At 38.6% G+C, this 13,391-nt stretch overlaps 1 protein-coding gene across 8 annotated transcripts in view; it reads left to right on the top strand.

Moving 5' to 3' along the window:
- The window catches only part of DNAH3 (dynein axonemal heavy chain 3), a 68,131-nt gene that overhangs the window by 28,571 nt on the left and 26,169 nt on the right, over positions 1 to 13,391 (top strand). For all 8 annotated transcript variants that reach the window (XR_011741490.1, XM_071815145.1, XM_065850410.2 and 5 more), the window contains 15 exons: positions 355 to 447; positions 752 to 862; positions 2,727 to 2,841; positions 3,209 to 3,407; positions 4,718 to 4,826; positions 5,104 to 5,217; positions 6,340 to 6,516; positions 7,241 to 7,332; positions 7,741 to 7,960; positions 8,799 to 8,933; positions 10,149 to 10,260; positions 10,813 to 11,054; positions 11,670 to 11,770; positions 11,849 to 11,954; positions 13,174 to 13,303. Coding sequence is in view for 7 of the 8 variants with exons in the window: in XM_071815145.1 (XP_071671246.1) it covers positions 355 to 447; positions 752 to 862; positions 2,727 to 2,841; positions 3,209 to 3,407; positions 4,718 to 4,826; positions 5,104 to 5,217; positions 6,340 to 6,516; positions 7,241 to 7,332; positions 7,741 to 7,960; positions 8,799 to 8,933; positions 10,149 to 10,260; positions 10,813 to 11,054; positions 11,670 to 11,770; positions 11,849 to 11,954; positions 13,174 to 13,303 (2,056 nt within the window). In the remaining variant the exon portion in view is untranslated. The remainder of the gene's footprint in view (positions 1 to 354; positions 448 to 751; positions 863 to 2,726; positions 2,842 to 3,208; positions 3,408 to 4,717; positions 4,827 to 5,103; positions 5,218 to 6,339; positions 6,517 to 7,240; positions 7,333 to 7,740; positions 7,961 to 8,798; positions 8,934 to 10,148; positions 10,261 to 10,812; positions 11,055 to 11,669; positions 11,771 to 11,848; positions 11,955 to 13,173; positions 13,304 to 13,391) is intronic.

Genomic DNA, 13,391 nt, shown 5'->3' with positions numbered 1-13,391 from the left:
TACAGTGTTTACCCTAACGCCTCCAGAACAAAACACACCCTGGATTAAAATGACCAAGTTTAACTGACCATGCAAGCTGTGATCTGCCTTTGTTTTTATGCTTATATGAGACATATCCAGCTATTTCTTCAGCTGGATTGTCTTTAGAGCTAGCTTATGTGCCTTCAGACAGTGTTAAACTGCAGTATTGCCTGTTGGAATCTGGGAAATTTCAACCTTTCTTCCTCCCTATATACTATACCCAGATCCGAAGAAAGTGTATTTAAGCCTAACACATCTAAAATAATTTGCCCTTTAAGAGGAATATAATCAGGAAATGTGTATTGACTAGTAACTGTTTTTCTTTTTTTGAAGGGTATGGTAGAAAAATGGCTTTCACAAGTAGAGGAAATGATGCTGGCCAGTGTAAGACAAGTTATTAAAGATGGCATAAAAGGATATATTGAGGTAATTATTCCTGAATTATAGTATAACATAGATTTCACAAGCAACTGTATGTGAACAGGTTGCTCAAATTCTTAACCAGGGAAACATTTTTAAAGCTGAGTGGAATCCGTCTTTGTTCAGTGGTACCAGTCTGGAGTTTTAACTCTAAATTTCTTGAAGAAGAAAGTATCAAAGCTTTCCATCCCAATTCTTATTTGTTTACAGCACGAGACAAAATACATTTGGGGAAAGTAATTGTTTTCAGTGCCATAATCTAATCTGTTTTTATGACTTTCTGTGTCTGGAATGAATCTTTTTGTTTAAGGTTCCTCGAAAAATGTGGGTACTTCAGTGGCCTGGACAAGTGGTTATTTGCGTTTCATCCATTTACTGGACAGAAGAAGTGTCTGAAGCTATAAGGCAAGGCACTTTACAAGTAAGATTTTCTTCTACCTTTCTATTTCTCAACACTAAACTCTGATTAATTAATAAAAAGCTCCTTCTAGCAAAGAAGATCCTCAGTCAACAACATATTACAAGTTCCTAGTTCCTCATGCAGTATGCTGTATTTTCTATTTCCTTTTTTCTTACCCCTTAGCAGAGGCCTGTTCTCATTTATTTGATGTGTAATATGAGAAGTCCCACTGAAGGAAATGGGATTACTTTTTGTTTTTTTTAACAAGATATACTGATGTAAATAAAAGTACCAAAAAAAAAATCATCGACTGTTGTTAAACACTATGTACTTTTATTTCTAAGTCTTTCTGTCTTTACATGTGAAGTTTTGGGGAAACATGCAGGTAGAAATATCTCCTTCCAGAATGGCACAGTTATTTAGTTATTTGTCTGCTTATTTCTTGGTTCTTCTGGTGATAAAGGTGTGGCAGCCAAGTTTGTTATTTCATACAAGAGACTTTTCTTATGTGTTTGTAGTGCCTCTCATCATCACAGCGGTTTTAAGTATCACTTCATTGAGGCTAATCAAGCGCATGCTCAAGTAATGGCAATAATTTCTAATTAATTCAGTGGGCTTTTGTCTGATCCTAATTGGGCTAGGTGGATGAGGATTTATTTGGGGATTAATTCAGTCAACAGTGTTTGGACTGCTTTTTAAATGTGGAAACAGTGAAGTTTTAATAAAAGTTGCAACAAATAGTACAGTTTAGTATCAGCTTTTTGTTTCTGTATTCTTACTGAATATCTTAGGTTTAACTTGCCTGTGTTGTTGATGATCTTATCCCACATATGCAGAACTGAAAATATTTATTGCTTCCTGAACAATCCATACATTAAGAAAAATGAGAAGAAATCACAGAGCAGTGAATCACAGAATATAAGGGACCACTGACATCACGTAGTCCAACCCCTGTTTAAAACAGGGCCAACTAAACCAGGTTGCTAATGGACTTACTTCAGTACATCTGTGCCTGTCTTCTGTGGGGAGCCAACAGCTCACACAGCACTCTCGATGTGGTGTCAGCAGTGCTGACCAGAGGAACAGGTTCACCTCCCTTGACTGGCTGGTAACATTCCTTCTTGTGCAGCCAAGACTGCTGTTGCTCTTCTTTGCCTCAAAGGCACATTGATGGCTTCTGTCCCACCTGGTGTCCACCAGCATCCAGATCCCATTCGGTGGAACTGCTTTCCAGCGGGTTGGCTACCTGCATGTACTGGCACATGAGGTTATTCCTTCCCAGATACAGGGTTTTCCCCTTTGTTGAACTTCCCCAGGTTCCTGTCTGCCTGTTTCTCTGTCTGTTGAGGTCCCTCTGAAGGGCGGTGCTCCAGAGTGGTCCGTCAACCACTCCTCCAAGTTTTCCATCATCTGCAGACCTGCTGAGAGTACACTCTGTCCTGTTGTCTAGGTCGTTACTAAAAACTTAATCTTTCATTTCATTCAACTTTCTCATTTAATAATGAGAAAATAATTTAAAGTGTTTGTAGTAAAGTTAGTAGAATCTGTGATTTCTATTAATGTTATTAATTTACAATTTACTACTAATGTGCAGAATCAAAAATCTACCCAACACAGAGAATCTGCTCATCTCCTATTGTAGAATTTTGTCATTTCTGTTAGGAAGAAAGACAAGACCTCTGCTTACACTATTTTGAGGCCACAAAGCTTTTTGAAGTGTTTATAATAAAATAAAATGAAAGAGAATTTAGAATGACTGTGTAATGCCAGGACTTCCGTTATTATATTTTGTTGGAAGGGCTGTCTCCAGTGACTGCACCCATGGCAGCTCAGCAACTGCTAACTACAGCATTACGGTAATGCTTATGTTCTATTTCCATGACAGGATTTCTTGGAGAAGAGTAATCTACAAATTGGGGAGATTGTTGAGTTGGTGAGAGGAAAGCTGTCCAGTGGCGCCCGGCTGACACTTGGAGCTCTTACTGTCATCGATGTACATGGTAAATGTGCAGTTGCTGGTGCTCTTGTTACATCTGGGGCAGCACTGCTGTCATTAGTGGGGTGAACTATTTGAAAGAGGCAGCTAAAATGCTTTCTCTAACTTTAAATAACCTTTACAGAGTTACAGCACAGTGTCTTTGGGCAAACGGAGATTGCTCAGTCCTGCACAACTATCTTCCATCTACTTGAACAGGCACTGGAATCTAGATCAAATTAAGCTTGATTCCCCATGCAAAACAGATGCAGATTCCTTTCTAACATGAGAGCCAGATGACTACTCTAAATGTTAACGTATATATTATTTTAAGTAAGCTAACACAGTACAAGTGTTTAGATTTTTCAAATAGTCTGTCTCTCACTCTGCAGCTCGTGATGTGGTTGCAAAATTGGTTGAAGACAAAATCACAGATCTGAATGACTTCCAGTGGATTTCTCAGCTGAGATACTACTGGGAAGAAAACGATGTAATAGTGCGAATGATTACAACAGAAGCCAAATATGGTTATGAGTATCTGGGCAATTCTCTGCGTCTGGTTATAACCCCACTAACAGATCGATGTTACAGGTAAAGCCGTGTTGTCTATGAATAATGGTATTATTTTTTGGTTTGATCTATATTTACTTTCATTTGGAATAATTAATAATAGCAGGAAGCTCAGCAGCTAAGATTTTCCTGTAAGTTTTGAAGGCAAATTTTATATATCTCCCTCAAATTTGGTAAGATATTTACTATGTATAGGTTTCTACACCAGTAGAGTAACATTCTCTGTAGTATTCAAGAATGTACTTCTGAAAAAATTGGTAGCTCTTGGAACTGGAACTGTAAAGAACTCCACAGTAGCACTGGTTGATTCATTTCTTTGAAATAAGATGTACAGGTAGGGTATGCCTGCCTGTGAAATAAATGAGGTAATTATGGAGCCCTTCACAGATGTTTGACTGCAGTTAGCTTCTTGTTCCACGCTTGCTTGCAAGAGGTTGAAATGGAAATACTTCAGTCCCCAGGGGTGAGGCATTCAAGGGCATTTGGTATTTCACTTCTTGTGAGCCCTGGAGACACGGGTCATCTCAGCGGGTAATTTTAGGTCTAGGGTTTTAAGTGTTTTGTGTTTTCTTTATAGTATCTCCAGGCAAATAGATGGTGAGAATGTAAAGATTTTACTTCAACACTGAGCAATGAACTCACCATTTTGTAGGAGACACTTGTAGTAAGTGCTTATGTTAATGCCTATGCTGACAAATGCTTCATCCTCTGGCATTCACAGGGACATTGGAAGAGGCACGTGGCTGGTGCATTAACTGTGAACTGGGGTTGTTAGCATTAGCTTAATCTAAACTAACACTATGCAATCAGCTGTACCAGATACAATTTGACTCCAAGCAAAGAGCAAGCAGACTGTTCAGCACGATTTAACAACTGCTTTTGGTGGCAAAGCCTTTAAATTAGGCTTTTGTAAAAGCCTAATTTAGCAGGGATCTTATTTTTGTATGAAAATCACCTAGAGAGCAATATGATTCCCAGGTTTATTAAACAACCTTTATGCTTTCTCAGCTGTTTCTAAAGATTGACTTCATTTAGAAAGCCAGCTTGAAGTTCTTGTCATGAGGAGTGCCACTTGGCACTGTGAATTTGCTTGTGTAATTGAGAATATACAGGGTGGATGCATGTAATGAAAAGCCTTGACGTTCCTTGCCAACGAAGTGAGTGAATTACGAGACAATGCTGGTTTTTTTTTAGGGCAGGCTGCAAAGTCACTAGGGAACAAGTAAATAGTTTCCAGGAGAACCTGTATAGGAAAATACTTATCCATCCCTTTAGAAACAGTGTGCTATTAAAGATTACTATTTTGAATGCTGGTGTTCTTTCTTATGTAGGACATTAATGGGTGCCTTGAAATTAAATCTTGGTGGTGCTCCAGAAGGACCTGCTGGGACTGGCAAAACAGAAACAACAAAAGATCTAGCAAAAGCACTAGCCAAGCAGGTACCAAAATACAAACTCCTTTTCTTTGCATCGTTTATGTTTGCATATTTAGATATTTCTTGAATTGCCATTCTTAAGGGAGTACTGCTTGTTCTGTACCTATTCTTTATTCACAGAAACAGCTGGTAAGAAGCACACATTTATGACTGTGTCTATATGGCATCCTAGTGTTGTAATCCAAAATTAGCAATAATAATCCTTTGCATTTTAGATGCTAAGAATTTTATAGTGGACTTTGTGTTAATCCTGAGAGATGTTCTCTGTGTTTCTGTTGTAGTGTGTGGTCTTTAATTGCTCTGATGGTCTCGATTACAAGGCAATGGGCAAGTTCTTCAAGGGACTGGCACAATCTGGTGCCTGGGCCTGCTTTGACGAGTTCAATAGAATTGAGGTAACATTTTAACTCTGACAAATAAAATGATAATGCTTTAATTTAAGACACAAGATCTTTTAGACTTAGACATGACAGCATTATTGCCAATTTTCTACTTGTATTTGTGGAATAGCCTCTTTGTTTCGATAATCACTGACTCAGAAATAGGCGCTCAGCTGCCTGCTGTAGGAGCATGTGCTCACCTGTGGTGTGTTGCACAAGTTTTGTGTTCTGGCTTATTTTAGCTGAAAAAATTGTTCCTGTTCAATTTCCTCTTTTGTATATGACACTCATTTGTTGGGAAAGAACTGTCCTTCTCTTGTCCTTGAGAAATGAAGCTGCAGCTGTGGGACTGCCTTTCTCTCTGTTCAGCACAAGGCAGACAAATCCCAGTGGAGGGGTACCTGTGATGACTACCTGAGTGTCACTAACTTAGCGACTAGTTAACGAGCTGTGTAACCAGACACATCTAATCTCCTCCTTGATCTTACTCTGTTTTGTTTTTTGTTTTTTCTTTTAATTTGGTCACTGACTTTGGGTAAGTTTTATTGTTATTTCGATGGAGTTACATTTAAGTAAATGTGGAAATTCCATTAAGATCTATTTTGTATGTTTTAATATCGCTAACACCTTAATTTCTCCATGTGTCTGTTGTAACTTGTTTTATAATGAATTCAAGTGTTAGCATGCTCATTTTCCAGTATTCTGTTAGGGTGATACTTTAAAGCATCAAGGCTGACTTACCTATTCTTTACATTTACCCTTAATTTGGGGCATTGAGTGAATCAGTCTTTCTGAAGAGTGTGAATTCTTTAGCTGAGGTGAAAGGAAAGTGCTTCTGGAGGCCTCCAGAGGGAGTTCCTGTCCACCTAATTTAGCTGTCTACATTCAGGCAGAGATTTCCCTTTGGAGGCTTTTAGAAGCCTCCGTTGATTTGTCTACGTGGTTTAAGTAGGGAATGGTTGGCACTGGGTTTCAGAGGATCTCGTCAATAGACAGCTAATATTTAGCCTCAGTTATCAGACACAGGATAATTTTCACCTGGAAGAATGCAAATATAGCCATCAAAATATATAAACAAGAACATTTTATATTGTTTCCACGTGTTTTATGTTTTCCAATCTGTTCTGTCTCTATTAGGTTGAAGTATTATCTGTAGTTGCCCAACAAATACTTAGCATCCAGCAAGCTATTATTCGCAAACTCAAGACATTCATCTTTGAAGGGACAGAGATCTCTCTTAATCCTTCATGTGCTGTGTTTATCACCATGAATCCTGGCTATGCTGGACGGGCAGAACTGCCCGATAATCTGAAGGTAAATCTGGAACCCTGATTTCTTGTAGAAATTCAGAATCTGCAACTTCTGTTCTATTGTAATAAGGAGAGGAAGGCAGCAATCCAATAATACATGGTAACCCATTCAAGTGTATTCTGCTGAGCTTTTTGCTAAGCCTTAATAAGTGTTCAGGATTGTACAAAATGCACAGATGAAAGATCTCAGTCTAATCATACCAATACCAGTTCACTGCTTTAACTGTGCTCTCTCTAAGTGGAAATTCTCCGAGTTTACAATGGCTCGGTGATCCAAATACCAATTTAAATTTATTATAACTCTGCAAGTTGCTAAGACACTGCAGAGAGAGACTTATATGCTCCTCGTTCTTTTCCTAACGTTGCCACAATTTTGCGTGACCTTCTACAACACATTAACCACACCATGTGCTAGTTTGTCTTTTATGAAAATGAGATGAATGACACCTCCCTTTTCCTCTTTTAATAGTTCTTTAGGAGTGTGACTCTTTCTAAATATTTGTTCCTACAGTGCTTAGCACAGACCTCTTGAACTTCTTGGTAAGATTGGGATAGAATAGAATTCTAATGCAGTCTCATAGATTTCAGGTGATTCCTAAGGTCAGGAAAATGCAATAGAGAGTATAGAAGTTCATTAATTTATGGAGAGATGCTATTCCTACAAAACAGGCACAAGTTATTACCGTGGTCCATAGTCTAAGATTATATCTTACTTTTTTTTCTTACAGGCACTGTTCCGAACGGTTGCCATGATGGTTCCAGATTATGCCTTGATTGGAGAAATTTCTCTTTATTCAATGGGGTTTTTGGACTCTCGGAGGTAAGACGTTGAATTTTCCACCTCAGTTGAGTCTGATATACCTCATTCCTCATATATGTGCTTGAGGCATGTAATTCTGGAAGGTTGACCATGTTCTGTTTCTCCAGAAAGTACTTTTTAATCTCCTGCTTTATCATCAGTTCTCATTTACCACCTCATGTGGATGGATATGTACCTCTCTACAGGATCATTTGGAAAACGTATCATAATATCAAACAGAATTCCTAAATGGCACACACATTCTCTGGCATGCCATAATCTACAGTTTTACTTCCTAGGTGTTCTGAGCCATCTTGTCAGCTGATGTCTGATAATCACTGCAGTTACTTTGTATAAATAGATACTTAAATTATTTTCCTTGCATGGTAAGAGATTTTCTTTCTACTTGTGATATTTTAATATCCACAGTCTTGCCCAGAAAATTGTTGCTACTTACCGTTTGTGCTCTGAGCAGCTGTCATCTCAGCATCACTATGATTATGGAATGCGTGCTGTTAAATCTGTCCTGACAGCAGCAGGAAACTTAAAACTGAAGTACCCAACTGAAAATGAAAGCGTATTGTTACTTCGGGCTTTGCTGGATATTAACTTGGCCAAATTCTTGGCACAGGATGTGCCATTGTTTCAGGTAAGCTATCAGGTCAGTGTGTTTAAGTTTTGTGATGATGAAGTCTAAGAACCTACAGAAACAGATCATTATCTTAGTTTAGAACAGTTTCATCTAGATGCTGCCATATTAGTGTAGAATTATTTTGGTCCACTGTTTTCGATGCACTTTTTGGTACTATTACTATTATTAGTATTATTTTGCAAAACAAACAGTGATGCCTTTTAAGTTCTATAAAATGCTTTATATTGTATCTTGCTAGAAGTCACTTTGTGCTGCTTCATTTGTGGAAACCATTCTTTGAAGTTTGCATTCTGGCTTTGTGCTGCAAAAGAGACGTGGACAACTAAATTATGATCAATTAGAAGTTCAAATTCAGAGTGGAGTGAGAATGATGAAGTTTCTGTTTGCATGCCACTTTAACAGAAAATAAAGACTACATTAAGCTACAAAGCAATCAATATTAATGACATAAAAGCTGGAGTATAAGCATACACAGAATCATTGTTCTGAAATTTCAGAACACGTACCCTTCTATTTAATCACTGAAATTCTTTCAACCACTTTCACATCTGTTCCTGTAATACTTTTAGGGGAAAACTTGCAGAAGGTTAAGCTTCCTTTTACAATATCAGTGTGTATACAAAAAGTGCAGGCAGTCGTTTCTGTCTCATGCATACAGAATGCTTTCATGGCTACAGTTTTCCTGGAAGTTAGTTTTGTCCAGCTGAAGACATTTCCTCTTAAGCTCCTGGTATCTGTATGAATATTTTTTTACTTGTAGATTTTTATGCTTTGGGAATTTTCTGCTTTTGTAACCTGTGTTTACTTAGTGTCCTATTCTGTCTTTCCTTAACAGGGCATCATATCTGACCTGTTTCCTGGAGTGGTTCTTCCTACACCAGATTATGACCTGCTTATCAAGGCACTAACTGAAAATATTAAAAAAATGGATCTTCAACCAGTTCCGTGGTTCCTTGGAAAAATTATTCAGGTTTATTTTCACGTCCTTACTTCTGGGGAAGAAAAGTTTGAGAGCAGAAACACTCTTCACTCACTGTCTGTGTCACTGATGAATAGCTAATAGTTCCTGTGATCAGTTAATAGAATATTAAAAACAGCATAATTTTGCTGAGTAAAGGTCATGGAGTAAAAGCCTGCTTTGCTCATAGTGATTTTTTTTTTCTTTTTGATTCAGCCAGTCTGTGAATGAGCTAACGTGTGCAGCCACAGCCTAGGTCTTATGGTTCAGGATAGAAAATTAAACTGAATCTGTTACAAGCTAAGTTGGTGTAGCCCAGTGAACAGACCTCTGGACTGGGAGTCAGGCCCTGCTCCCAGTTCTGCTCCCAGTCTCCTTGAGAGGTCTTGGAAGAGGTGACACTACTCACATTTGCTTGTGCTTCACCTCCAGCTATGTGTTTGCATTGTTCCCCATTTACTAGTATTGACCTTTTAAAGAATGCTTAACTCTTCTTTCTTAGTGATAGTGTAATGGCAAGGGCAAAAATGTGTGGCCTTGGGCAGAATCATGAGGGGCCCCTCCAACAGCAGTTCAGACTTCATGGCTTATGTTCACACTTGGCTTATGCTGTTTTGCAAACCATTCTTTGTCTTTCATTTAATAGGGGTAGTATTAACTGGTTAGGAATTTAAGCTAAACCAGAAAATACCAGCCTTAACCTGAGCTTAAAAAAAAAATAAAAATCTTAGGGATTCTTCTTACAGGTCTGTTTGAAGGTGTTCTGTTTAAAAGCTGTGACTTCAGTTCTGGCAAGATCTTGTGAGGTGACTGAAGAAGTTACCACTCTTGCAGTCCAAAGTCAGCCTCTGTGGGACCGGTCATACGACAGACCCTCAGAACTGTAGTTTCAGTCCTTTTGTCTTAGCTTCATTGGTAACCAGTGATTTCAGTTAGGCTTCTACGCTGGGCTGTGGTCTGCAGTGTCTGCTTAGTGCACTCACACACCGTACAATAATTCTGTTACAACATATAGCTGGGGACAATGACTTTAGTGAGAATTGCCGTAATAATCTGACTACCTTCCGATTCGGGTTAATGCTTTGGTCAGCCTTATTGGAGTACAGATATTTGGCTGATATTTTGTCCTGTCATGTCTGAGTGCAAAAGAGAGAGACATCTAGTTTCATACAGATAACACTCGCTTTTGTGCTATGGTAAAGAGTCAACCTCTTGTCACTGATCCAGGTATATGAAATGATGCTGGTGCGCCATGGTTTCATGATTGTTGGAGATCCTTTAGGTGGGAAGACCTGTGCGTACAAAGTGCTCGCTGGAGCCCTTGGTGATTTGTACACAGGTAACATTGTTCAGCCACAAACTTCTCATTAAATGAAGTTAATTCTATGACTAATGTTTCTCCTTTGCAGAGATATGCCCAGGTTGTTAATTATCCTATATTCTGCTTTCTTGACTGGAAGGTTTCCATTCATTGAACTGTTTTTGTCTGGTATATTTGCCTGGAATTATTTTTGTCTGCATTTACTGGAATAATAAAACATACTAATGTCCTTATGCTTTTATGAATTTTGTTAAGCATTGTATTTGTGCATAATACTCTCAAAAAAACTAGCTCTGATGAGGAGATTGTAAGTGGTTCCCATCCGCATATAATATCTATTCTGCTATTCTTTCTCTTTTTTCAAGTACTTTTGCATGTAAGACTTTGTTCTTTCCTTGTACAAGTAACAGACTTTCTTATTTACTGCTACTTAGCTGCCAGATGTCTGGGTTTTTTTGCCTTGGGCAGCTAAAGTAGGATCCTCAGGAATATTCTTATTCTATACTTGAGTTGTTGAATGAAATTAACCTATCAAATTCTTGAGCTCATCTGTTTGTCTTTTTTTAACAGAAAAAGCCATGGATGAATTTGCTGTTGAATACAAAATTATTAATCCCAAAGCAATTACTATGGGACAGTTGTATGGCAGTTTTGATCCTGTAAGCCATGAATGGTCGGATGGAGTTCTTGCAAATGCCTTCAGGGAGCAAGCGGCTTCTACCACAGATCATCGGAAGTGGATTATTTTTGATGGCCCAGTGGATGCAGTTTGGATAGAGAACATGAACACTGTGCTCGATGATAACAAAAAGGTAGCTTAATTTTTGCCAGTAACCTCATCCTTGATTATACATACTTTATTTTAGTGGTAGCAATATTGTTACCATGTTAGTTTAAAGGAGGTGTGTGACTCAGGAAAGGCTGATGTGCTTAAAAGCATTGGCTTTTTCCGCCATTATATGAGTGGGTTTAGTAGATTATTCTAAGCTGTTATTTCTCCCTAGAAACCTTGTCTTGCTCCTGCTTTATTGAAACGAAGTTGCTTACTGAGGCTTTTTTATTAACCCTTTTAGGAGACTGAAATACATTAATTCAGCTCTGTAATGGAAAACTGAACTTGCTTAAATTACTTAGTGAATAAATGAACTTAAAAAAAAAAAACAAAAACAAAACTGCAGGTCACAACTGCTTTTCCTTGCAGAGTTGTTTAAAGACAGAGCATTGTTCTCTGTGTCTCTACAAGCCATTACAGTAACACGTGGAAAAGTTGAGACAAGGTCAGAAAATATTGTGTTGTGAGAATACGAATGAGTGAATGAGAAGTGACACTAAGTAGAATGTTCAGTGATTTTATGACAGGCATTGCTTTGACTGGGTGATCAGGACTGACATGACTAGATCATGTTTATGTGATGCTCTTCTTCTAGCTGTGCTTAATGAGTGGTGAAATAATTCAGATGAATTCAAAAATGAGTTTAATCTTTGAGCCAGCAGACTTAGAGGAGGCATCTCCAGCAACTGTCAGCAGGTAATGTAAAAGCATTCAGACTGGAACTGTCCCACTTGACACATCTGTTCCTGTACCATAGTTGTTTGTTCTTTCCAGGTGTGGTATGATCTATATGGACCCACAACAGTTAGGTTGGACACCACTGAAGGATTCCTACATGCAAACGCTGCCTCCACACCTGCAGGATGAACACCGAGAGCTGGTGCGAGACTTAAGTTTTTATATAGATCTAACTTAGAAGATTAAGATGATGTTCACAGTTTGCCCGCTTGAAGGTAGTTATGCAGAATCAAAACTCTTGAAGTACTTCATGATTTAGAGGGTCCCAGATCTCCTAGAGGCTGTGGTAAATAATTTTGTAGTGATGCATGTCAAATATCATTGCAAGGAATGTTCCTGAGAGATGGAGATGTCATGAGTATTAGAAATGCAGTGTGGGAAAAACTGGAAGACTCACAATGTTTTGAACTCATCCTTCTTCTAAGATATCTAGAGTTTAGCTTGAGAAATGCTTATAATAATATTATTAAGAGCTTGATCTTCAAAGCCTTATAGCGTTAGTCACCTCATGAATCCTTGCCATATAGTCTTTTGTGTGTCGGATTGCTCTCATGAATGAGATCTCTTTTTATTGTGTATTGAGTATGTGCTCACTGTTGATGCTGATAAAAGTCAATATTGGTGGGAATCAGCTTTTAATCCTATAAAAATTAAAAATCCCTTTCAGTGGGCATTAAAATCTAGTAAAAGTGTCAGAATAAGATCTGTCCACAATAGGACTGGAGCTGGAGAAAACTTTGATTTCTGTGATTTGACAAGACCCCCTTTGAGTTTTTACAGAAAATTGGGACCAAATTCAAAAGAAATACCAAGGCTAGAGGAGCTCTTTATTGACCATTTTCTTAATTCATCAAAGCAAAACGTTCATTCTTAACCAGCAGAGCGCTTGACCCTTTAGTGCATCTCCTTGAGTACTGGTCCCTGGGAAGAGGTTAGGTCATGGTTTCTCTCCTGTTTTCCTGCTTGAGTTGATGGAGCAGATACCACCAACCGTGGTTGTTATCTCCCTGCATGCTGTGGCACTCTTGCAGGTACCAGCCAGCTCACTTTTGGTGTTGCCCAAGCAAGCAGCCATCTCCCTAGGCTGGGCTCCTGCTCTGCTGGCTGGGTTAGTAACTGCATAACAAAACACCTACTGAAAACTTCTCTATGGTGGAAACAACTTGTTTTGAGCATCAGATAATGGTGGTATGACTTTGTGATCACTGAAGTACTGCCTCACAGAGGTCCTTACCTGATATTCCCTCTGCTGACGTGGAGAATTTCTGATGCCTTATGTCTTCTTGAAAGAGAATTGAGGGACAGTGTGAAATGTGGCCACTCTTGCATTGTTGTAAAGCCCTTTCCTTTTCTCCTGGTAGGTCAATGACCTGTTTATGTGGCTAGTCCAGCCCTGTTTAGATTTCGTTCACCTTCATTGCAAATCTTTTGTACAAACGTCCCCTATTCATCTGAGTTACAGCTTGATGAAACTTTACACTTGTCTGCTTGGTAAGTACCCTCAGCCTTATTCTTTTCTTTTCAATCGTTCTTTTTTTTCCTGCTGTGTTTCATGACGCAGTGCAGGTAATTAGATGCA

The sequence above is a fragment of the Patagioenas fasciata genome, chromosome 15 (assembly GCF_037038585.1).
Source record: "Patagioenas fasciata isolate bPatFas1 chromosome 15, bPatFas1.hap1, whole genome shotgun sequence".
NCBI classification, from domain to species: Eukaryota; Metazoa; Chordata; class Aves; order Columbiformes; family Columbidae; genus Patagioenas; species Patagioenas fasciata.
The sequence above is the reverse complement of the archived record's forward strand: the minus strand, read 5'-3'. Positions and strand labels throughout refer to the sequence as shown.